Source organism: Panthera leo, chromosome A3 (genome assembly GCF_018350215.1).
Source record: "Panthera leo isolate Ple1 chromosome A3, P.leo_Ple1_pat1.1, whole genome shotgun sequence".
In the NCBI taxonomy this organism is placed as follows: domain Eukaryota; kingdom Metazoa; phylum Chordata; class Mammalia; order Carnivora; family Felidae; genus Panthera; species Panthera leo.
This window is the reverse complement of record NC_056681.1, coordinates 15460570-15483794: the sequence shown is the minus strand read 5'-3', so window position 1 is coordinate 15483794 and position 23225 is coordinate 15460570. Positions and strand designations below refer to the sequence as shown.

The 23225-nt window shown below is 55.0% G+C and overlaps 2 protein-coding genes across 4 annotated transcripts; one reads left to right on the top strand and one right to left on the bottom strand.

The window, feature by feature from the left end:
• Positions 1-817: 817 nt before the first annotated feature.
• On the bottom strand, positions 818-13878 carry MATN4 (matrilin 4). 3 transcript variants are annotated; one of them, XM_042930856.1, is made up of 11 exons: positions 13436-13878; positions 10995-11111; positions 9735-10304; positions 8918-9040; positions 6820-6942; positions 6607-6729; positions 6391-6513; positions 4497-4910; positions 4245-4397; positions 1036-1143; positions 818-953 (listed from the first exon to the last, which is right to left on the bottom strand). In XM_042930856.1, exons 2-11 carry the CDS (start codon positions 11074-11076, stop codon positions 895-897), a joined length of 1878 nt encoding a protein of 625 aa, XP_042786790.1. In that variant the 5' UTR covers positions 11077-11111; positions 13436-13878; the 3' UTR covers positions 818-894. The 3 variants fall into 3 exon arrangements, with proteins under 3 accessions (XP_042786790.1, XP_042786792.1, XP_042786791.1); XM_042930858.1 differs by lacking the exons at positions 818-953; positions 1036-1143 and adding an exon at positions 1201-1331; XM_042930857.1 differs by lacking the exons at positions 818-953; positions 1036-1143 and adding an exon at positions 1380-1673.
• Positions 12147-22507, top strand: RBPJL (recombination signal binding protein for immunoglobulin kappa J region like). The gene is given in 14 exon segments (XM_042930077.1): positions 12147-12168; positions 12462-12546; positions 13303-13512; positions 14700-14723; positions 14725-14847; positions 16517-16587; positions 16757-16872; positions 17142-17316; positions 19324-19461; positions 19861-19970; positions 20252-20404; positions 21302-21457; positions 21596-21699; positions 21789-22507. Coding segments are annotated over 14 exon segments (1761 nt in total). The 3' UTR covers positions 22063-22507.
• Positions 22508-23225: the final 718 nt, after the last annotated feature.

Sequence of the window (23225 nt, the reverse complement as noted above, 5' to 3'; positions counted from 1 at the left end):
TTTGTTTTTTTGTTTGTTTGTTTTTGTTTGTTTTATTTTTGGAAGTGGTGGGCAGAGGAAGCCCTGAACAGGCAGCTCTTGGCCAGGGGTCCTGGCTGACACCTCCTCTTCTCCCAAAGTAGTGCAGGAGGGAGAGAAAATCCAGGTGAAACTCACCTATACGCCCCCTCCCCGTCCATTTAGGGGGTTCAATGACTGCCTCTCGCTTCCTCGCCAACCCCCTGGCCCAATTGTAGCAGCTTTTCAGCCCGATCTGGGGGCACCATGAGATACGCAAGACCAGAGAGCGAAGCGCTGGACCCTCGGGGGCGGAGTGGGGGGGGGGGGGGGAATGGAGGGGCGCAGTCTCGTTCAGACCCCGAGGGTTCGCGCCGAGCCCCCTCCCTTCCCGCAGCGCGCATAAGGAGCCGTCTGTTCGCGGCTGAATAAACAAGGAGGGGGAAGCAGCGCCCGGCCCCTGCCCCCCAGGCCGACCCCCCGCACAAAGCGCCTTTCTCCGAGGAGACGCCGCCCGGGCGCCTCCGGAGCGCGCTCCGTCTGTCCTCCCCTCCCTCTGGCGGCAGAGCAAGACCCACAAACCGACCCCGTGGAAAAAAAAAAAAAAATTTTTTTTTTTTTTTAAGAAAAAGAAAACAAAAGGAAACCCAACAAAGAACTGAGCACAGCACAAAGCGACGGCGTGCGGAGCTAGCTCGCGCCTCCGTCCGCCGCAGTCCGGCTTCTGGTCCAGGCGAGGCCAGCTCGAGCGCAGCGCTGAGAGCCCGCCAGCGCCCCCTCCCCGCCAGCCCAAGCCCCGGGGGCCCCGGTGCTGCCCGGCCCCGGCGCCCCGACGGCACACGGGGGACCCGGTCCGCAGGGCCGCGTCCCTGCCCGGCTCCGAGCCACCGGCGGCCCTCACTTCTGGCTGGCCAACTGGTTCTCCAGATCCTCCAGGCGCGCCGCCAGCTGGGCCAGTGAGCAGTTAAGGAAGCCGATGGGGGGTTCGGGGGTCCCATCCCCTCCCCTCCAGCCCGGGCTCTCGGCCCCAAAGGATATGGTTCTGCGTTAGCTTCTCGAGCGCCCCCAGCGTGCGACCCTGGAACTCCACGAGGCTTTCGCATTCGCACGGGCTCCGAAGCTCTGTACCCGCGCCGATGCCCTCCTCTGCCAGCCGGGCACAGAGAGTCAGGGGAATGAGAATCTGCAGGAAGACGAGCCGGCCCTGGCGGCTCCGCTCGCCTGTGGCTGAGTATGTGGGCTTTGGATTCAAACAGGCCTGGGATGAATACCAGCTAGGTAGCTGTGAGATACTGGAAAACTCACCCAACCTTTCTAAGCCTGAGTTTCCTTGTCTGTAAAAAACGGATACAAGGAGAAAATCTATTCATTGGGTGGTGCTGAGGATTCTACGGCGTGTGTGCGTGTGTGCGTACATCTTAGAACAGTGCTTTTCAAGCTTTAATGCTCATTGGAATCACCAGATCTTGTTAAAATACAGATTCTGATTTGAAATGGCAAAGGAGAGAGGAGACTCTACGCTTCTAAGACCGAGCGATGCCTATGCTGCTGGTGCACGGACCACACTTTGAGTAGCAAGAGTCCACACGGCAGCACTCTCCAAATGAAACTTCATGCAGCGATGGAAGTGTTCTGTTTGCACTCCGTCCAGTGCTATAGCCACGAGCCACGTGCAGCTGTTTAACATTGGAAATGTGGCTAGTGTGATTGAAGAACTAAAAATTCTAACTTTTTAAAGTTATGTAAATTAAGTGGGCTCATGTGGCTAGTGACTATTTTATTAGAGAGGGAATATCTAGAACACTGCCCAGCTTAAGTATACACTTTATTTGTGTGTTTCAATGAGACTAGTAGTTCTTAAAGTGTGGTCCTTGGACCACCACCATCAGTTAGCACCTAGGAAGTTATTAGAAATGCAAATTATCAGGAGTCCCTGGGTGGCCAGTGTGCGTCCAACTCTTGATTTCGACTCAGGTCATGGTATCAGGGTTCATGTGTTCGAGCTCCGCTTCAGGCTCCATACTGAGGAGCTTGCTTGGGATTCTCTCTCTCCCTCTCTCTCTGCCCCTCTCCTGCTTGCTCTCTCTCTCTCTAAGTAAATAAATAAACGTTAAAAAAAAAAAAAAGAAATGCAAACTATCAGACTCCACCTCAGACCTACTAAATCAGAAACTCTGGGGTTCGAGCCCAACAATTTGTGTTTTAACAAACCCTCAAGGTGAATCTGTCACACATTGATGTTTAAAAACCACTGATCAAAAAATAAACAAACAAAACAAACAAACAAACAAAAACACTGATCCATGGGGCACCTGGGTGGCTCAGTCGGTTAAGCATCCGACTTCGGCTCAGGTCATGATCTCGCACTTCGTGAGTTCGAGCCCCGCGTCGGGCTCTGTGCTGACAGCTCAGAACCTGGAGCCTGCTTTGGATTCTGTCTTCCTCTCTTGTTGCCCCCCCCCCCCGTTTCTCTCCCTCTCTCTCTCAAAAATAAAATAAACATTAAAAAAAATTTTAAAACCCACTGATCCAAGTCTATCTCCACGCACATTTCAACATTTCTGAAATCAAAATACATGTCTTACAATTAAATTCGGCACCTGTTTTTTCTCAGAAGTATATAAAATGGGGAATCTTACAATGGATGGTCTTAGATTCACTGAAATTTTGTAAACATGTGCCCTTTTTAATATTACAGCACAGTGCCTGGTGCGTGGCCTTCACAAAAGAATTGCTTTTATGACTGAAGAGTGATTTCTTAGTCTTGTTGGACCCTTAGTGAATTGCTGTATGTCATGTCATCAATGGGACTGATAACAGTCCTGCAAAGACTCCTAACTTCACAGCTGGGGAAACCAAGGGCCAGAGAGGGAGAAAGATCTGCTCAAAGTTGTACAGCCAATTGGTGAAGAGCTTCAACCACAGAGCCCAGATTTCTCTTAGAATTTTAGAGCTGGAGGGGCACCTGGGTGGCTCAGTCAGTTAAGCAGCTGACTTTGGCTCAGGTCATGATCTCGCAGTCCGTAGGTTTGAGCCCCGCATTGGGCTCTGTGCTCACAACTCAGAGCCTGGAGCCTGCTTCGGATTCTGTGTCTCCCTCTTTCTGTGCTCCTCCTCCGCTTGCTCTCTCTCTCTCTCTCTCTCTCTCTCAAAAATAAATAAACATTAAAAAAAAGAATTTTAGAGCTGGAAGCAAGCTTGGGCAGCCAGCACCTTCCCCTGTTACAGAAGAGAGAAGTTAAGGTAGGGGTGGAGGTTAAGTGACTTGCTCAAAGACACACTGCAGGGGACATACGAGTCAGGACAGGAGGGCCATGAAAGAGCATCTATTCCGGTGCCTCCACAATACCCTAGCTAATTATTAGATTAGCGTGGAGAGAGGGAGAGGGACAGGGAGAGAGGTAGGGGTGTGTGTGTATATACATACACACGCGTGTATACATATTCATGTACGTACATGTATGTATGCACACACCTATGTTTATGTACATATATTTTTAAACTCTTTCTCAAAACTGCAGACTCCGCAGGCCAGCCCAGCTCTACCGAACCTAGCTCTGGAGGGGCCCGGTAATGGGAAAGAAAAGCCACATCTCTGGGTTGGAATGCAAAGACTCCATGGTAAAAATTCCCCCCGAGAAGTTCCCTACACGACCTACAAAGTACAGGACACAAGGGTCAACAGCCCTCTTCTCCTCCACAGATAGACTGGGTCCCTTATTCCTCAACTGCACACCAGATGAAGTAGATGAACTGAATTGGGAGGCTATAGTGTCCAAAAAGCACACGTTTTTGTGTCCTTGGAACACTCTCGGTCCTGCCACTTTGCCAGATCTGTATAGTTGAATTCCAACAAGTTAAAGGGATTTATGACGTGACTCCGTGAACAAGGAGTTTGGCATGCCTTTGGGAAAGAAATTACTCTGAGCACCCGCTAATCTGAGGGGCAGGAGCCAGCCTAGTCTAGTGCTCTTTAACTTCCACGTCCTTCGGAATCACCCGAGGGTCTTGTTAAAGGACAAAATCGGATTCATTAGGCCTGGGCAGCTGTGGGCTGCTTGTTCTAACAAGCCACCAGGCGACAGCCCTGCCACTGGTCCGCGGACCACACTTTGAGTAACAAGGCTCTGTCTAGTGGGTCCGTCGCGGGGTTACAACTCTATCCAGGACGGCGTTGCATAGGAAGGGGCAAGATCCGAGGCGGGGCACTGGCTGGAGGGGACGGGTCCCGGGTCAGATGTGCTCACCAGGGCAGATGCTGCCTCTGAGGTTCTCCAGCAGGTGCGTCATGGAGCCGAAGTCGGGGGAGTAGGACACGTGCAGCTCTGCAGGCTCGGAGGCGATCTGGCGCAGCTCCTCCTCCACTGCCTTGCCCACGCCCACGGCGTACATGACGATGCCTGTAGGGCAGGAGGACGCAGCGGGTGCCCCAGGCCTCAGGAAGGACCCCTTCCGCGTCCCACCCAACCCCAGCCCAGTGCGTCCCGCGCCAAGCCCACCTTCCTCCTTGGCACGCGCCGCCCACACCGAGATGTCATCCTGGGAGCGGCCGTCTGTGAACACCAGGCCCACGCGAGGCACGTTGAGGGCGCGGGGCCGTGCGCCCTGCGCCTCGGAGAAGCTGTGCTCCACCATGTGGCGCAGCGCCAGCCCTGTCATGGTACCGCGCTCCATGTACTCCACGGCCAGGACCGCCTGCTTGACCTCGGCCGCGGTGCCGTAGCGGCCCAGCGGGAACTCGGTGCGCACGCGGCTGGAGAACTGCACCAGCCCCACGCGCGTGCCCTCGGGGGACACGTCCAGGAAGTCCACGATCTGGTTCACAAAGCGCTTCACCAGCTCGAAGTTCTGCGGGCGCACGCTCTTGGAGCCATCAACGAGCAGAACCAGGTCCACGTGGCCTTCCCGGCACCCTAGGTAGTGAGAAGAACTTGGATTGGGGGCCAGACCCTTGGCTGGTGGCAGCCTTCTACCCCCCTGCCCCACCCCCCCCCCCCCCCACCCCCCCGGGTCATTCATTCGCAAACAGTTATTATATAACAGGTACCACGTGTGAAGTCCTTCCTGTGCCAGGCACTGTACTAGGTGATAATAGCAATAATAATAAAAGAATATAATTTTATAATAATAAATTTATCAATAATATATCGAAAGAATATATATTGTTAATATATAAGCTATAAAAATAACAAATAAGAACAAAAATGTTATTATTTGACAGCTTACCTTGTGCCAAGTCCTGGGCTAAGTGCTTTATGTATTTTTTCTCAATCCTTCCAATAATCTTAGGTTATTATCCCCATTGATATAGCCTGAGGTTCTGAAGGGTAGTGATTTGCTCCAGACTCCATAGCTGGTAGTGGCTGAGCCAGATTTGAAGCCAGGTCTGTCTGACCCCAACACCCCTGCTCCTAAATCACTCTACAGCGTTGCCTCCCCTGTTCTGAATCAGGGACTTTGCGAGGCCCTGAAGGGGGTTCAATAATAAAGGAACATAATCCTGATCCTAACGAAATCAGGATAGAACAGAGCCGGTCAGACATGCTATCTGCTGCAGCCGAGGGAAGAGGGGCAGATAGGGAGCCCCAGGTAGGAATAATTCATTCTTCCCAGCGTTGGTGAGGAAGGCTGCATGGAGGTGGTGACATCTGACTTGTTCTTCAGGGATGGGCAGGAGTTCTTCAAGGCGAGAAGGGACATGCTGGATGGTGGGAGCAGCACGTGCAGAGGCACGGAAGCTGGCAGCTCTCGACACCTTCCGGAATGGGCCGGCCAGCCTGGATGAAGTGTGCAGGCATGGTGGGAAACGCGCGTGGTGGGAAACCTTGTCTATGATGAGCTAAGCTGCTGGTTTCAAAATGTTGACCACACCCCACAGTAAAAAATAACAATAACAAATGACACACTTGGTATGCTTGCATGTAATTAAGTTTCGTGAAACCTCACTTACTCTTTCTATAGGCAGTAACTCTGTTTTCTCTTTTTAAAAAACAAAAAAAAAACCCAAAAAGGCTAGTCGTAATCCACTAATTTGATTTCACTACCCACTAATGTGGCTGTACCCACCATGCAAAAAACTCAGGGGTAAGGCATCTGAACCCAGGGATAGGCACTAGTAAGCCCAGAAGACTCTCGAAAAGGGAGAAATGTGATCAAGTGTGTACTTTTGATATGAACCTTGGCAGCAGGGTAGAGGAAGAGGGGGAAAGACATGGAGGCAGGACATGGCACGCCCTCTGCATGCCCCCACCCCACTGTCACGGACACACACACACACACACACACACACACTCACAGCACACCCTTGGGCCACAGCGAGGGCAGAGCCAAGCACGCTCGGAACGAGGGCAGTGGGGCGGAGGCCGACAGAACACCCTCCCGCCCGGCACTCACGGTTGCAGCTCTTGCCATCTGCCTGCAGTTGCTGGCCCTCAGGGCACAGGCAGCGGTAAGAGAGGCCCTCACTCACACACTGGAACTCACATCCATGGTCTACACCATTGCAAAGGTCCCGGGCTTAAAGGAGAGACAGATCAGGATGAGTCAGGGTGGACTCCACCAGCCAAGATTCCTTGCCCCTCGACACAAACACAAGAGAGCCCTCCTCACCCTGACAGCTCCTCCCGTCGGGCAGCAGGTCGTGGCCCTCTCTGCAGTGGCACCGGGGCCCACGAAAGGTGCTAACACACTCGTGCTGGCAGCTGTGGTTCCCAAAGCTGCAGTGGTCAATGGCTGGTGGGAGGGAAGAGAGAGCAAGGTGTCACCTCTGATCGGAGCCATCAGGGACCTCAGTCCAGGAGGCGGGTGGTGGGGCTCACTCACCCCTGCAGCTTCTCTGGTCCTGCTGGAGTACAAAGCCAGCTCGGCAGCGGCAGGAATAGGAGCCTGGGGAGCTGATGCAGTGGTGCTCACAGCCATGGGTCCCTTCAGCGCACAGGTCAATGGCTGAGGAAGAGGTGAGCTCAGCATCTGCCCTGGGCCTGCACTTCTCAGCCCTGACAGAACAATCATCTGAGAAGCTTTTTAAAAAAGACCTACGCCTGGGCCGCAACCCCCAAAGATCCTGACCTAATTAGCCCGGGGTGGTCCCCAGGCATCTGTGATTTCTATAAGCACAGGTCACCTTCCTAGTGGGCCAAGTGGCTCCCCCAACTCAAGGCCCAGCTGCAGCCCAGCGTGCCCACTACTAAGCCAGGCATAAGAACAAGAATCCACAAGTGTAGAAGGGCCCCTGCTCTCAAGATGGTCACTGACTCACAGAGGAGGACCAGGTTCTGCCACTTTACCTATCTGAGCCTCCATTTCCCCATCCACAAAATGGGAATATAATGGAAGAATGCAACTGCTATTTCTAACTTCCTTCTAAAGAGGGTGAACTATTGCCTGCTGAGTATCTTGATGGTTTAGATGTACAAAGACAGCCAGAGCTGAGCTGGGAAGTAGGGACTGGAGAGGTGTAGACTGCCCTGTACAAAACAGTGAGAACTTGGGGTTCCTAGAAAGGAGATGGGAGTGAAGAACAAGAGAGATGATGTGAGCACGAGTACCTGTGTGGGCTGAAGTTGCCCATGAAAAATCACCTGTAATGGGGTGACAGAGGACTTTGGGGATCAATGGTGTCTAATATTCAATTATAATCAGCAGGTGTTTCTTTTGTGTGTGTATGTTTGACTTTACTTAAATGTGATGCACACTCAGGGCGCCTGAGTGGCTCAGTCGGTTAAGCATCCGACTTCAGCTCAGGTCATGATCTCACAGTTCGTGAGTTCGAGCCCCACATCGGGCTCTGTGCTGACAGCTTAGAGACTGGAGACTGCTTCGAATTCTGTGTCTCTGTCTCTCTCTGTTCCTCCCCCACTCATGCTCTGTCTCTCTCTCTCCTTCAAAAACAAATAAAAACATTAAAAAAGAATTTTAAATGTGATGCACACTCTGTTCACCCCCATCTTTAGTAAAACAGATATACGCACCACTTACATATACACACACCTGGCCTTGTGCACACAAGCGTGTAAACCAAGGAAGAGGCTGATTTACATACACAGAGGAACAGCATGTGCAGGTTGAGAAATTGGGCGAGGACCCATAAGTTGAATGAATTCAGCAGAAGCTCAGAGCAAGAGGTGACCGCAGAAGGTAAGCACTTGGGGAATCCCCAGAGGTCTTGGGGAAAGATTCAAATGGCTTCAAGCCAGCCTCTTCTAAGTTCTAGAAACAAGAAGACCCCAGCTGACATCTGCATTGTTGGGAACACATGACTCCTTTTCCCCAGTCGTTATGAGGTTGAGAGATAACGTATGTGAACGTTGAAGTGCACCGTCTAATACCAAATCGGCACTCGGTGAGTGGTAGCTGCCATCATGTTCAAAGGAGTGGACACACATACACGCGAAAAAGCAAACCCTAATTGTATAAGGAAGGCATAGTGTGGCATACCTTTTCAGAAGACAAAAATGAAGAACCAGGCCTTGAAGGATTTGCAGGTGCAGAGAGAAGCAGCAAGGGCAGCCCAGAAAGAGCTGAGATGCAGAAGCAGGAATGCCCCCCACCATATATTGGGGGGCAGGGGTATGGAGACCCTAACTGAAGACCCCAAAAGTGAGTGTCTGCATAACAGAAACAGTAAGAAGATGTGCATGGGAGCATTCACAAACAAGTTTGGGAGGCGTATTGGAGCCAGGGAGGAGGCAAGCCTGAAATAAGGGAGAGAATGATGTAGAAAGCACACTTAACTGTGGGGTCAAGATTTCACCAAGGAATTGTGTGACCGCAGGCAATAGCTTCCCTTTTTTAGACCCGTAAAGGTGCTGAACCTTTACTTCCAAAGGCCTTTCCAGACTCACTGGTCTGATGCTGGGGCAATAGGGAGCCACAGAAGATTCAGGAGCAGTGAGACTGCAAAGGCAGGGGCAGCTCTCACCCAAACAGCTCTTGTTATCTGCAGCTAGCTGGTAGCCAGGGTTGCAGGCACAGTGGAACGTGCCCGGGGCGCTGACACATTGGTGCTGGCAGCCGTGTCCCCCCTCAACACACAGGTCCTTTCCTGAGGACACACAAGTATAGAATCAGCGAGGGACAGATGGGAAGAACCCTCCAACAAGAAAAAAACTGGGTGGGGTCAGAGGCAGTCACCAAGTTCAAGTACGGCTTTAGATGGGACCAGCCTCAGGTGAGAGGGAGGATCTAGATGGGAGGGCTTGGGGAAAGAAAGTGCCTGAGTAGTCACTATGAATAATCTCAGAACAGGAGGTCACCACCGGGCTACATGTGTCAATGGGATGGGGCAGGACTGCAGAGGGGTAAGGTAGAGGAGGTGGAGAGGTGTTAAATCAAGGTGGGCGGAATAATTCAAGGTGCAGAATAGATGGGCAGCATTGTGGGAGGAACTAAACAGAGAGGCGGAGCCATGCCCATGTGGGCGGGGCATGACAGTTTCCGGGTGGGCGATTGCTCTCAGCTGTGACAGGCGGTGCTTCTTGTGTCGAGAGGGGATTTTGGAGTTTGACCTCAGACCAGTGGTAAACCACAACAGCTCATCGGGTGAGCAGGCATGCTAAATGTGCTCCTTGTGGGCTAAGCCTAAGCAAAAGTGGGCAGACCTGGAATGTGAGAGCCTGCGGTAGCCCAGCGCCACTTAGCCATCTGGTGGGTGGGGCTGAAGCTAGAGTGGGCGGTGCCTCCCGGGACCAGCCGGTATTTACTCGATGAGAAATCATTCCAGAGCACCCCTAACTCACCACACAGCCGACCCTGGAACTGTAGGCCAAACTCCTGGATAAGATCGAAGGACTCAACGAGGAAGACGTGCTCGTCCAGCGGGGGAGACGCCATGGCGCGCAGGGAGCCCACGTCGGCGCGCTGCACCCCCACGGCGTAGATCTCGATGCCGCGGGCGCGCGCCTGAGCCGCCACCTCAGCCACGCGATCCTGGGGTCGCCCGTCGGTCACAATGACAGCGATGCGCGGCACGCGCGCCTCCGGCGGGCGCGCGCCCTCGGCCACGCTGAAAGCCACGTTCATGGCGTACTGGATCGCCAGCCCGGTCATGGTGCCCTGAGCTAGCGGCACCAGCGCGCGAATGGCGCGCTCCATATCCTCGCGGCGCGAGAAGGCGCCGAGCCGGAAGACGCTCTGCACTTGACTCGAGTACTGGATCACTCCGACGCGCGTAGCGTTGGGCCCCACGTCCAGGCCGCGGAGGAGGCCCACCAGGAACTGCCGCATGGTTTCGAACTCAAAGGGGCGCACGCTGCGCGAGCTGTCAATCACGAACACCAAATCCAGGGGCCCCGTTCGACACCTGGGACCTTCGAGGAGATCGGGAAGGACTTTCCTAGTTCTGCAAAACCTCATCTCGGAGGAGATCCCCAGGGAAACCCAAGGCGAAATGGTGCTTTTCCGGCGTAACAGCGCGTAGCGCAGAATTAACCTAGCAAATGCGAGCTAGATATCTCCACTCATCCAGCATTTGCTGAGGCCAGATTTCACCAATTCTCTATCCTACGGCTCTTAGAGCTATTCTGAGGAGGCATTCCCCATTCGGGAGTGGGCGAAGGGATGGCGCAAACTCAAACGACTACAGAGACCAGGCAGGCAACATGAATGAGTGAACTTGGGTTACGCTGACTGACACCCATATCCCTCCCCCGGCCAAATGTTGCCACGCGGACGCCATGTTAACAGATCCTTGGATTTTTCAAGGGAGGTCCCAAACCAGAATTGTTACGTGAAGTCTCCTGATTTTTCAGTTCACTTTTAAAAATTAAACGCCAAATGGGCACTTTTCCATGTTACCGCCAACTTTGTTACCTCTAAGCCACATCCTACAGATATGGAAACTGAGTCCCAGAGAGGCGAAGCTGTGAACTAGATAGAACCTAGCCCGTTATGATTTCAGAGCCTTTGTTTTTTCTCTCCCCAGCAGACCTAGCTGGCTGCAGACGGAGAACCAGCTTTTGTTCCCTTCCCTCTGCTGGTGAGGGCTGAGCCTTGCTCACCTGCGAACTGGACCTGGCTTTCCCAGGAGGGCTGGAGAAGCAGCAGCAACATAGGCAGTGGCGAGCATAGAAGGCCCCTCATGGTGCTTGGGGGACAGAGAACGGAAGTGCCAGAGCCTGGAGGGTGCAAGGAAAATAGCAACGCGGTAATATTTACAGAGCTCGTACTCTGGGTGATGGGCACTTGGAGCGGGGGGAAGGATCATGGATTTACTTTACTAATGTCTCTACCTTTGTGTATGTTTGAAAATTTTCATAATAAAAAAATTGCAGTACAGTGCTGGGAAACACAGGGAATCCTACTTTGCAGAATTGCAGAGTATTTAGATAAACAGAAAGCAGATTTAAAAACCTATCATTTAAAAATAAAATGCCCCTCGAAAAGAAAACATCCACAAAAATAAATGAAAAAGAAAAAGGCCTTTCTAAACGCCAAGCACAGTGTTAAATGTTCTTCATGCATTGGGACATTTAATCTCGGCAATTCTATGAGACTAAAACTGTTACTCTTCCCATCGTACGGATGAGGAAACCGTCTCAGAAAAGAGAAGCGCTGATGCCCAAAGTCACTCGGCAAGAAAGTGGCTCGCCAGGATACAGTCCTACGCCTAAGTGGTTCCAAAGACCAGCGACGCGTTCCGCGGCCTCTCCTGCCGGGAGAACCTCTGCAAGAACAAAGCCGTCATTCCCCACCCTGGCCCCCTCCCTCCCCACACAAGGCGCTTCTGTGTGGCTGTCCTTCCAACACACACGTACGCACGCGCGCACACACCCAGACATGCAGGGCCCAGCCTCTGGCCCCTGGGGAGAGCCGCACCCTTTCACCCGGTGGGGGGTAGGGACCCGCAGCGCGACCGCCAAAATGCGCTACGCAGGCTTGGAGCCTCCACTTCCCGCCTGCTCTCAGGAGACACCGCCAGGGGGCGTCTTCCCGAATCTGGCTGCGTTGGTTAGGTGGCCGTGGGAAGACCACATCTGCCTAGCAGGTGCCCCTGCCCAGAGCAAACAGTGGCCGAGAGCCCCGAGGCCTTGGAGATAAGCCCGGGTCAGGATATATCCGACACCAGGGCCAAGAAGCAGGGGAGCGCAGGGTTCCTGGGACAGCGGCATTGGATGCACCCGGAAGGTGGTGAGTGAGGCCCCAGCGCGCCCATGGACCCTGTACCGGCAGCAGGTGAGCGCTCACTCTTCCACCGCCCTTGACGACGCCCCTTGATAATCCCGAAGGGTTCCCGTTGTACAGATGGGGAAATTGAGGCCCAGGAAGGCTGCCCGCTGAGCTGCAAAGGAACCTGGGACTCCTGGTTCCCGTTCTCCCTTCTGGGCTGCCTGGCTGCCTAGCAACCTGGCGCCGAGGAGTCACTAAACCTCTTTTCCTTCCATTCACTCCCCCTACTCTATACCCTGCCCCCGACGCCCCATGCTGAAGCTGCGTTAGTCATTTTTCTGTTGCTTGTTTCCTGGCAGAGGGGGCCAGCTGCCCCAACCCAACCGCAGCCCCTCTGGCCCCCTCCCCCAATTCCGTGAATGGGCCTATTCTGAGTAAGGTCGGGTGCGTGCAGCTCACTCCAGGCGGCCTTCCCGGCCCGGATCCTCTCTGCCTTCGCTTTCCAGGCCTGCTAGAAGAACAAAAATCCCTCTGGCAGGGCCCGTCGTGGGAGGTTGACTAAGCCAGATGTGCCAGTTGCTAAGCCAGATGTGCCAGTTGCCGCTGCAAACGGGAGGGTGCAGAATGCCTTCTCTAGCTTGGGCCATAGCCAGGGCCACCTCTGCGGAGCATGGGGGGAGGGACGGAAGAAACAAGGGGCCCTTGCCACCTCCCATTCTTTCCCACCTGCAGAAGCCTCTGGGCCCCCTAAGATCCCCCTTATCCTGCTCTTGGCCTGAGCCAACATCTCCCCTGGCACCCCCTTCCCCCTGCCCAGTAATCCTAGAAAGTCAAAACATCGACTGCCTCGAAGTGCATCACCTTCCCAACCCTCTTATTCTACAGAGGGAGAAACTAGGTCCAGAGACTAGTGTCTTGCCCTAAGTCACACAGCAACGTGGTGACAGGTCTGATACTAGAACCCCGAGCTCCTCTGAGGGGTTAATCCTCCCGTTAAAAGATTCGGAAATGCCTTAGGGTGGGGAGACTGGGCTCAAAAGGAAGGAGAGGTCTGCAAATAACTCCTCAAGAATTGGCTGATGAATAAACACCTGGGGACATTCCTGGCGGTTCCTCGAGGGAGGAGATTAGGAGGCAAGCAACCCCCCCCCCCTTTGGTGGCCTTGTTGGTGGAGGCTCAACTTGGAAAGGACCCCACAGAAGTGGAGAAGGGCACTGCAGGTCAGATGGGGGCACCGTAAGCGGTGCGGCGGCGGTTAGACACGGTCGTCTGGCCTGGCTTGACGCCTGCTCCCCCGCAGACCCCTCCGCGCCCCCAGGCCCTTTGACTCACCTGAGCCCGCCGGACAGCTCGGAGGCGCGGCCGCGGAGCGGAGCCGACGGGCGGAGCCTCCCGGGCAGCTGGACCAGGTAACGGCGCAGGCAGCGCGCCCGAGGTGGGGACTGCCAGGCGGCTGGAGCGAGCGGCGGGGGCGGCCGCATTTAACCCGGGGCAGGCGGTGGGGAGGGGGAGCGCGGGCTGCGACCCCTCCCACCGGCCGGGAGCGATCCCCTTTCCTCGCAGGGCTGGGGCGGGGCCAGCGCGGCGCCCCTGCCCCTGCCGCCCCGGGAGCCGCCGGCGCGAGCTGCGGGGCCGGAATTCGGCTCCCGGCGGGAGGGTGGGCGGCCCCGCTCTCCGCCGCCGGAATGCGTCGGATGCCTCCGAGGCCCTTCCCCGAGGAGAGCCCCAAGGGGCGGAGCGGGCCCTGGCTCGGCCGGGCTCCTGCCCTCCGCTGCCCCCTCCAGGAGTGAGAGGCCCGGGACTCTGGTCCTGCGCGACGGGCAAAAGGGTTCAGAAGGGTAGCCGCAGGGCTCCCGACTCTCCCCCAGGCCCCACCTGGCGGCCCCTCAAATCTCTGCCATCTCGGACTCCTTCGCCCCGTCTCTGCAATTCCTTAAGTCTTGGGCCCACCCACCACCCTCCCTCGTCAAAACTCCGAGGCCGACAAGCCACCAGGCCCCTAGGCTCTGACTGGCCCACTCCCTTGATTCTGGAGGCCCTGAAATCAAGGGAAGGAAAGCTAGGACAGTAACAGGCCCCTTCGCTTGGGAGAAAGGGGGTGAGGAGGGTTGCTTTGACCCTGGAAGACCGCAAATGTTCCTTTAGGATCCCGGGGACACCGTTTTGGGTGTTTACAGGCTTCTGGGGGCAGGCAAGAGAGCGCTCTGGTCCAGGGGTCCAGCAAAGCTCTTCGCCCCGGCATCCAGATTTCGCCGGGGTGGGTCCCCTCAAAGTGTAAGGAAATCATGCACCCTCACATACTCTGTCTCCGTCCCAAGACCGGCACAAGTGTGGCCTTTGTGCCGCTGGGGCCTCTCCCCAGTGCTTCAGGCTGTGATGGGCATGGAGCCAGACCTGCAGAGTGGCGCCTGGGTGGTCCCGGTGGGCTCCCTTCAGGCCTCATTGAGTATGGGCAGCCTAAATATTTAACCCACAACTTAAACCCGGAATCCCTTCTATTACCCAATGCTTTCCGTCCCTGACCCCCCATGCATTTCATTCAACCTCCTTGCTGGGCTCCAGGCCACCTCTCCCCTTAACGCTCATTCCTGCCCAGCTGCCAGCCTGCACCCACCCCGGGTCACCCCAGAGCATGTCGCGGTCCTGAGGGAAGGCGTGCGCCAGTGCCTACAGCAACAGTGTGAGCAGACGGTGTGGATCCTGCATGCCAAGGTGGCTCAAAAATCATATGGAAATGAGAAGCGGTAGGTGCCTCGCTGGCCCCTCGGAGGTCCCTGCAGCCACCTTCTGCTCTATGCTTGCCTTGTCTTTTATTTATTGTATTTTTTATTTTTGTTTTATTTAAGGCAATCTTTTTTTTTTTTTAAGTTTATTTTGAGAGAGAGAGAGAGAGAGCACGCACAAGCAAGTGGGGACAGGGCAGACAGAGAGAGGGAGAAAGAATTTCAAGCAGGTTCTGTGCTGACAGCCAGGGGCCTCCATCTCAGGAACCGTGAGATCATGACCTGAGCTGAGATCAAGAGTTGGACACTTAACCAACTGAGCCACCCAAGGCGCCCCCAGTTCAGTGTCTTTTAAATTTTTTTTTATTTTTTAATGTTTATTTATGAGACAGAGAGACACAGAGCACTAGTGGGGGAGGGGCAAAGAGAGAGGGAGACACAGAATCTGAAACAGGCTCCAGGATCTGAGCTGTCAGAACAAAACCCGATGCAGGGCTCGAACCCACGAACCGCGAGATCATGACTTGAGCCGAAGCCAGACACCAAAGTCAGACGCTCAACTGACTGAGCCACCCAGGCACCCCACCAGTTCAGTGTCTTTTAGAACCTGGGGAGGACACAGAGCTCGACTATTGGCCCATCAGGAGCCTTTTCCCTCTGCCCCACTGGCCTCCACTTTGGTGTATAACAGAACCTCCTTGTGAATCTACAGTATCCCCATTCACTCATCATCCACCCATTCATTCCTTCTTTCATTCAACAACTACTTACTGGGTGCTTATCAGGTGTCAGGCTCTCTGGACAGTGCCGGGCCCTGGACATACGACTCCAGAAGACAGATCCAGCCCCTGCTTTCATGGCATCTTCACTGTGGTGTGGAAGAGACAGACAACAAACTCCGCACAAATCAGTGAACAAGAAATTCCAGACTGTGATGACAGCTGTTAGAGCAGAATTATAGGACAGCAAACAGAAGTGGGGGCACTTTAGCTAGAAAGGTCAAGATGGTGGACAGGCCTTTTAAGGAGGTGACATCTGAATTGCGATTTGAATGTTAAAAGGGAGCCAGACAGGAGAAAATCTGGGGGAAGCGTGTGCCAATTAGAAAGAAAAGAAAATGCAGACACCTTGAGGTTGTACAGACTTGGCCTTTTCTGGTACAAAAGAAGTCAGAAGGTCTGGAATTAGAAAAGGAGGGGGGACTTTGTAGGAAATAAAGTCGGAGAAGTAAGCAGGGACCACATCAACCGCTAGAGGGTTTTAGGAAGACAACATGATTGACCCCTGCTTTTAAAGAAACGAAAAGGCAGTGTGCCCACTTTGCTCTAAGCAGGTCGTAGAGGGGAGGCGTGGAGGCAGAGAGAGCAGGGGAGAAGGCTGATGCTGTGGTCCAGGCACAAGTGATGGCAGTTGGGACTGAGGTGGAGGTGATAGGAAACCCATGGATTCTGGATGTGTTTTGAATGCGGAGGGGACAGGACTTTCTAATGGGTTGAGTGAAAGGAGTGATAAAAGCAAGTTCAGATGTATTAACATCTGGGGTCCACGGTCACAGAGAAGCCTGGGGAGGGCACTGGGAAAGGAGGAGGAGCAAAAAAAGATTCTGCCCGATTTATGCTGCCTTTGAGACGTCTAGAGACAGTCGAGTGGAGAATGGATGTGCGAGTCCAGCGTTTGTATGTCTCCGCAGGTTCTTCTGCCCCCCGCCCTGTGTCTACCTCGCAGGTCCCGGCTGGAGGGTGAAGCCAGTGCAAGGCCAAGGTGAGGGTGGACTCCTGGACTGCCGGGCGCCTCCCTGCGGGGGGACAGCACAGCGCGGCCTGGGAGCCTGGCGGAGTCGCATGCGCTGTCTCGCCGCGCCCTCTGGCGGCGAGAACTCCGCTTGCCTGGCACCCGAGTCCTTCCCGAGCCGCCTCGCGTCCCTTTCCAGCCCACCAGCCAGGGGAAACCGGACCCACGGTCTGCGGTTACATGGGACTGGATGGCGCGTCCGGCAGCGCCGCCGAGACGCAGAAGTTGAATTTCGAAGAGCAGCCAGACTCCAGGGTGAGAGGGCGAGGGACGGGCTCTGATTCCTGTTTCCATCCTTGCCCCTTCCTTGGCGAGGAGGGCTCATCTACCCCCTGCCCACAACCCCCCCGCCCCCCGCAGAAGCCAAAAGATAGGTGAAGAGGCGGGGGGACCGGGGTTCTGCCTCGAGGGTGAGCCTGAGAGCTGGGATCGTGCTGCTTCCTGTCACGTCCGATGGGGCAGACGTCAGAAAACTGGTGGCGGAGGGCTGGGATGAGACGGCCCGGTGCCCGCGCACCCCGTAGGAATTCGGTTGCGCCAAGACCCTGTACATCTCGGACGCAGACAAGAGGAAGCACTTCCGGCTGGTGCTGCGGCTGGTGCACCGGGGGGGCCGGGAGCTAGGCACCTTCCACAGCCGCCTCATCAAGGTCATCTCGAAGCCCTCGCAGAAGAAGCAGTCGCTGAAGAACACCGACCGTGAGCCGGGCGGGGCGCGAGGGCTGGGCGGGGCGGTCAGGTGCCACCGGGTCCAGAGCTGCCGAACTGGGGAGGGAGGAGACCTAGACTGGAAGGGTCGGGCCAGAGTGGGAGAGGTGGAGTCTGAGCCGAGAGAGGGGCGGGGTCTGGCTCAGGTCTGGGAATGAGGAACTAGAGCAGCAAGAGCAGAGGGAAGGGGACAGACGCCAGACCCTGGGGAAAGGGACCGGGGGTGGGGTGGGGGGTGGGGAGTCCAGCGCAGACAAAAATGGCCAGCAGGTGCTGAACTAAAGACAAAAGTGACAACAAAAGGGCAGTCAAAAATATCTATTCAGTGCTTGATGTATGCCTGGCTCTGTGCTAGACGCTGGATCCCTGTAAAATAAAGACAAGTGCCTGTTCTGGAGGAACCCACAGCCTAGCACGGGAGATAGACACGCATCGCTCATCAGAGAGACAGTTTGACATAAGGACTGCCCTGGGTGCCAAGTGACAAATCCCAAGGGGCACGGGGCCTGAAGAACAGTGACAACACCGTTGTCGCTACCCACGAAGTGAGGTGGGGGAAGGCATAGGAGAAGGTGGACTTCCCTTGCTAACATTAACAAGAATCGTCCTATTCGATGTTCACTGCATCCCTCTGAAGCAGGTACTATCATTGTTCGAGTGATAGGAGGGCATGACTGAAACGAGGTCTGGAACATTCATCCACTCATTTAATGAAATAGTTGGGCCTGTCACAATCCAGGTGACTTGCCTAAGATTGCCCGGCTAGGAAGAGACCCAGCCAGGATTTGAACTCGAGTCAGTGTCACTCCAAAGCCCATACTTACTTTCTGTCTGTTAAAAGCCCTGTAGAACGTCTCAGACCCAGGCAGTGCTCTGTCTGGCCCTTGGTATCAGGTAAGTGGTATAGTGTGGTGGTTAGGAGTTCAGATTCTGGAGCTAGGTGGCCTAGGTTTGAATCCTGGCTGCTACTGGCTGGCTGTGCTATCTGGAGCAAGTTTCTCTCTCTCTCTCTCTCTTTCAATGTTTGTTTTGTTTTGTTTTGTTTTGTTTGAGAGGGAAAGAGCACGAGCAGGGGAGGGGAAGAGAGAGAGAGGAGGGCAGCCCTGATGCGGGGCTCAAACTCATGAACCATGAGATCGTGACTTCAGCCGAAGTCAGATGCTCAACCAACTGAGCCACCCAGACACCCCAAGTTGCTCTCTTAAACAGAGATAGTATCTACCCCAGAGCAGGGTTGGGAGAATCAAATGAGCTAATGCATATAGAGCATTTAAAACAGTATCTGACATACAACAAACATTAGCTTTCATTATTATCCAATGGATGGGAACTTAGGCTACGTATAAATTGAGCATTTACAATATGCCTAGCACTGGGAGGGGAGAGAAGATGACCTAGTGCTTTCTCCCCAAGTGGTCAAAGCTCCGTCAGAAAACAAAACCATGGTTGCGAGTGTGATAAGCTGGAAGAGATCGGTGTCAAACCCTAGAAATACCACACTGCTGTTTCACACCACATGGTATTTGCTTATGCAGCCCCCTGAGCAACTCCTACCTACTTCCTGCTCCCCAGCTGAGAGTGTAACCTCCTCCAGGAAGCCCTCTTTCACCCAGCCCTTACCACCTCATTTTGAAACTTTATATGTATGTCCCACCTCTCTGAGACTGTGAACTCCTCCAGAGTGAAACTGGGTCTAAGTCACCCTTTGGTGCCCAGTACCCAGCACAGTGCCTGCCCCAAAGGAGGCACTTAGTGAATACTTGATAATATTGTTTATCGAACTGAAGGGCGTCCAGGCAGCAAAAAGGAACAGGCAAGGATACAAAAAAGCAGGACTCCAGCCGGTACTTGGTAAAGGGGCCGTGAACTAGGAATGCCCAGTGTGTCTAGGCCAGTGAGCATACGAGGGGACTGACCCAGGGGACAGAGGACCAGAAACTGCCTGGAAGTACAAGGAACCAAGGCAGGCTTGGACGCTGATTTCACCTCCCCTCACAGTGTGCATATCCTCGGGCTCAAAGGTCTCCCTCTTCAACCGCCTGCGCTCCCAGACGGTCTCCACGCGCTACCTGTCCGTGGAGGACGGCGCCTTCGTGGCCAGCGCGCGCCAGTGGGCTGCCTTCACGCTCCACCTGGGTAACCACACCAGCCGGCCCGGGGCTGGGAGCTTCACATGCATCAGCTTATTTCATCTTCAGTACAACTCCTCGAGAAAAGTAAACTTTGCCCAAGGAACTGAGGCTTGCCAAAAGTCCCAGTGAGTCTGTGACTAGTCCAAGCCATTCTGACTCTAATGTCCAGCCCTCTCCGTTCCTCTCGAACCCCACCCTGGGAGCAGACACTTTCAAGGATGGCCACAGATGACCCCTCCAGAATGAGAACCTTCAGCCTTAGCTGTCTCCCTGCATGCCGACCCTCCCCGCAGGATCCAAGTGTGATGTGGGGTGGGGCCAGAGGCAGGGAAGGCAGGGTTCAGGGGAGAAACTTGGGACCCCTGAAAACCTTCCTTCCTTCCCCTCCCTCTTTTCACGCCAGCTGATGAACACTGTTCCCAGGGGGACTTCCCGCCTCGAGAGGGCTACGTCCGCTATGGCTCCCTAGTGCAACTCGTCTGCACTGTCACGGGCATCACACTACCTCCAATGGTATGAGAAGGGAAGGCATACCTGGGGGGACCCCCCAGATCCATGCAGAAAGTCTGACCCACAAGGGCAGGGCTGGAAGGTGAAGGCCCAAGGCAAAAAGACACCCATTCTTACTCTGGATACTCAGTGCTTTGTGGGGCTGGATGGAGGTAAAGGGCGGGGGGTAGGGGGACCTGCCAGAGCCCATATGGCTACAGCATAGCAGAAAGCTAGCTGGGAGGGCAGCCTTTGTGCACCCAGGCACCTTGCCGCCATACTTCCTACCACCCCTTCTGTTGTAGATCATCCGCAAAGTGGCCAAACAGTACGCACTCCTCGACGTGGACGAGCCCATCTCCCAGCTGCACAAGTGTGCGTTCCAGTTCCCCGGTGAGCCTGCCGGAGAGGGTGGCACTTACTTATGCCTCGCCGCAGACAAGGTGGTGCAATTCCAGGTGAGAGGGAATGAGTAATGGCACCAAGCGTCCTAGAAGGTCAGAACATAGAGAACCGGAGAATGTAAGATGGTCATCATCATAATGACTGCTGCTTACTGAGCGACACTACCTCCCATGGAATGTTAAAATCATAGACTATCAGGACAGAATCCAAGGATGTAGAAAAAATAGTAACAATATTAATTGAGCAATACTCCTTCCCAAGGAATGTTAGAGTCATAGAATGTTGGGAGATAAGATTTTAGAATGAAAATAAAAATAAGTAATAGAATTGAGTATTATTGTGCAAAGAGCATTAGAATCATAGAATGTGCAGGGGCACCTGGGGGGGCTCAGTTGGCTGAGCATCAGACTCTTGATTTCGGCTTGGGTCAAGATCTCAAGGGCTCATGAGATCGAGCCCTGTGTCAGGCTCTGTGCTAACAGCGTGGAGCCTACTTGGGATTCTCTCTCCCCCTCTCTCACTCTGCGCCCCCCCCCCCCCAAATAAATAAACATTTTTTAAAAAAGAATCATAAAATGTTAAGCCACAGAACTGTAGAATGTGGAAAATTATTATTAAGCAGTACAACTCCCAAAAGAATATGATCATGGAATGTTGAGATAAAATCATAATATATAGAAAATAACATTATTATTGAGCTATATTGCCTCCCCAAGCATTTCAAACCTGTAGAATAGAATTGCACAATGTTAAAAAGTAGAGTTTCAGAATCCTAAGAAAATAGACCCTTGGAAACCAGCTAGTTCAGGGAACTTAAGGGCCTTGTCCAAGCTCACAGGGCAGGGAAAGCTCAGAGCCTAGGACTGGACCCCAGGATGCAGGAGCCCAGGCATTATGCTGACCCATGCCACCCATGCTGGTGGCCACCATCCCCTTGGGTCTCCTCCCAGGCCTCCCCCTGCCCCAAAGAGGCGAACAGGGCGCTGCTCAATGACAGCTCTTGTTGGACCATCATCGGTACCGAGTCGGTGGAGTTCTCCTTCAGCACCAGCCTGGCGTGGACCCGGGAACCCGTCACCCCAGTGCCCCTCATCAACACCCTGGAGGTGAATCCGGGGCGCTGGCGGGTGCAGGGGGCGCGGGCGAGCGGGGATCTGGCTCAAGGTGTGGGGGCGGGGGATGGGGTGCTGGCGAGGGAGAGCAGCAGGCTCTCGGCCACCGCCCCCGCTCCCTCCCGCCCCCAGCTGAGTGGTGGGGGAGACGTGGCCACGCTCGAGCTCCACGGCGAGAACTTCCACGCGGGGCTCAAGGTGTGGTTCGGGGACGTGGAGGCCGAAACCATGTACAGGTATAGGGGGAGTCTCCCTTGGGCCGCGGGGAACGGGACGGGTGCGTGCCGTCGGCGGCACTGCAGCCCTAACCTCGGTGCCACCCCAGGAGCCCGCGGTCCCTGGTGTGCGTGGTGCCCGACATCGCCGCCTTCGGCAGCGACTGGCGCTGGCTGCGCACACCCATCACAGTGCCCGTGAGCCTGGTGCGCGCCGACGGCCTCTTCTACCCCAGCGCCTTCTCCTTCACCTACACCCCCGAGTACAGCGCGCGGCCCGGCCCCCCGGGCGCCCCCGAGCCCGCCGCCGACGCCGACGCGCTGCTCGAGAGCATCCACCACGAGTTCACGCGCAGCAACTTCCACCTCTTCATCCAGACTTAGGTCCGCGCCCACGCCCGGCCGGCCGGGGCCTCCCTGGGGCCCGGGCCCCGCCCCCTGCCCCTTTGCTGGGAAGTCAAGGCCAGAGCCTGGGCGGCGGAAGGCCCTCGCTGGAGAAACTGCCACTCACTCGTCCACCTGAGTGATGCTGTCCAGTCACCAGCGTGGCTCTCCCCGTGTTTGTCTGTCTCACTCTCTAAATCAAGCAGTCTCTCTCTCTCTCCCTGCCACAGTACCTTTGCACATCTCCCCATTTGTGTGTCCCCATGCCTCCAACTTTGTTTGTTTCTCCCTGTGTCTCAGTAGGATTTCACACACTCTTAAGAGCCAGGCCTGGGACATTTACCTTCTGTGCAGTTGTGTCTCCTCTTGAAGAGGACCCACACAGTTCCACACACCCAGGCCTGGAGCACCATGTCCTGCATGGACTGCTAGCTCTGACCCCGAATGCCAGCTTCCACCTAGATCCCCAGGTCGGGCCTAAAGTGCTGGCTCTCACCTGCAGCACCCGGCACCGCCCGGAGCACTGGGTTCCACTTGGAGCACCGGCTCACTCCTAGAGCACTGGGTCTCACCTGGAGCACTGGACTCACCTAGGACGCCAGATCCCACCCAGTGCAGGGGATCTTGCTGGAGCACCAGGTCCCATGTGAACACTGGGTTCCACTGGAAACACTGAGTCCCTCCTGGAGCATGAGAGGCCTGCCCTGGAGTACTGGGTTCCGCCCTGGAAGACAAGACCTGCCCCTCCTGGTGCTCCCAATGGCTGCGGCCAGGCGTAGGACCCTTGCCTGTGCTTGCTTTGTGCCCGGGACAGTGGTCAGGTCTTGCCATCTTCACTGTCCACCCAGGCACTTCTCTTGCAGGCCCAACAGATCCTGCAGGTCAGGGATTCCTCTGCCATCCCAAGGCAGAGTCTGATCTGAATGACCCACCTCCCCAAGGAGGGAGGCGCTCAGTGTAGTTCCCCCCACTCGCACACACAAGAAGGGACCATGAGTCCAATGGAGCAGAGAGCCTGCCATTTTGACCCTTTCTGGAGAAGGAATGAGGTTCAGAAGCAGCTAGCATTCTTGAACACCTGTCCCTGTCCTGGGGCCCACCTGTTGGCTCTGGGGTTGAGTTCCCTACTAGCTATCCCCCCAGTCTAAGCAAAGATGCACCCC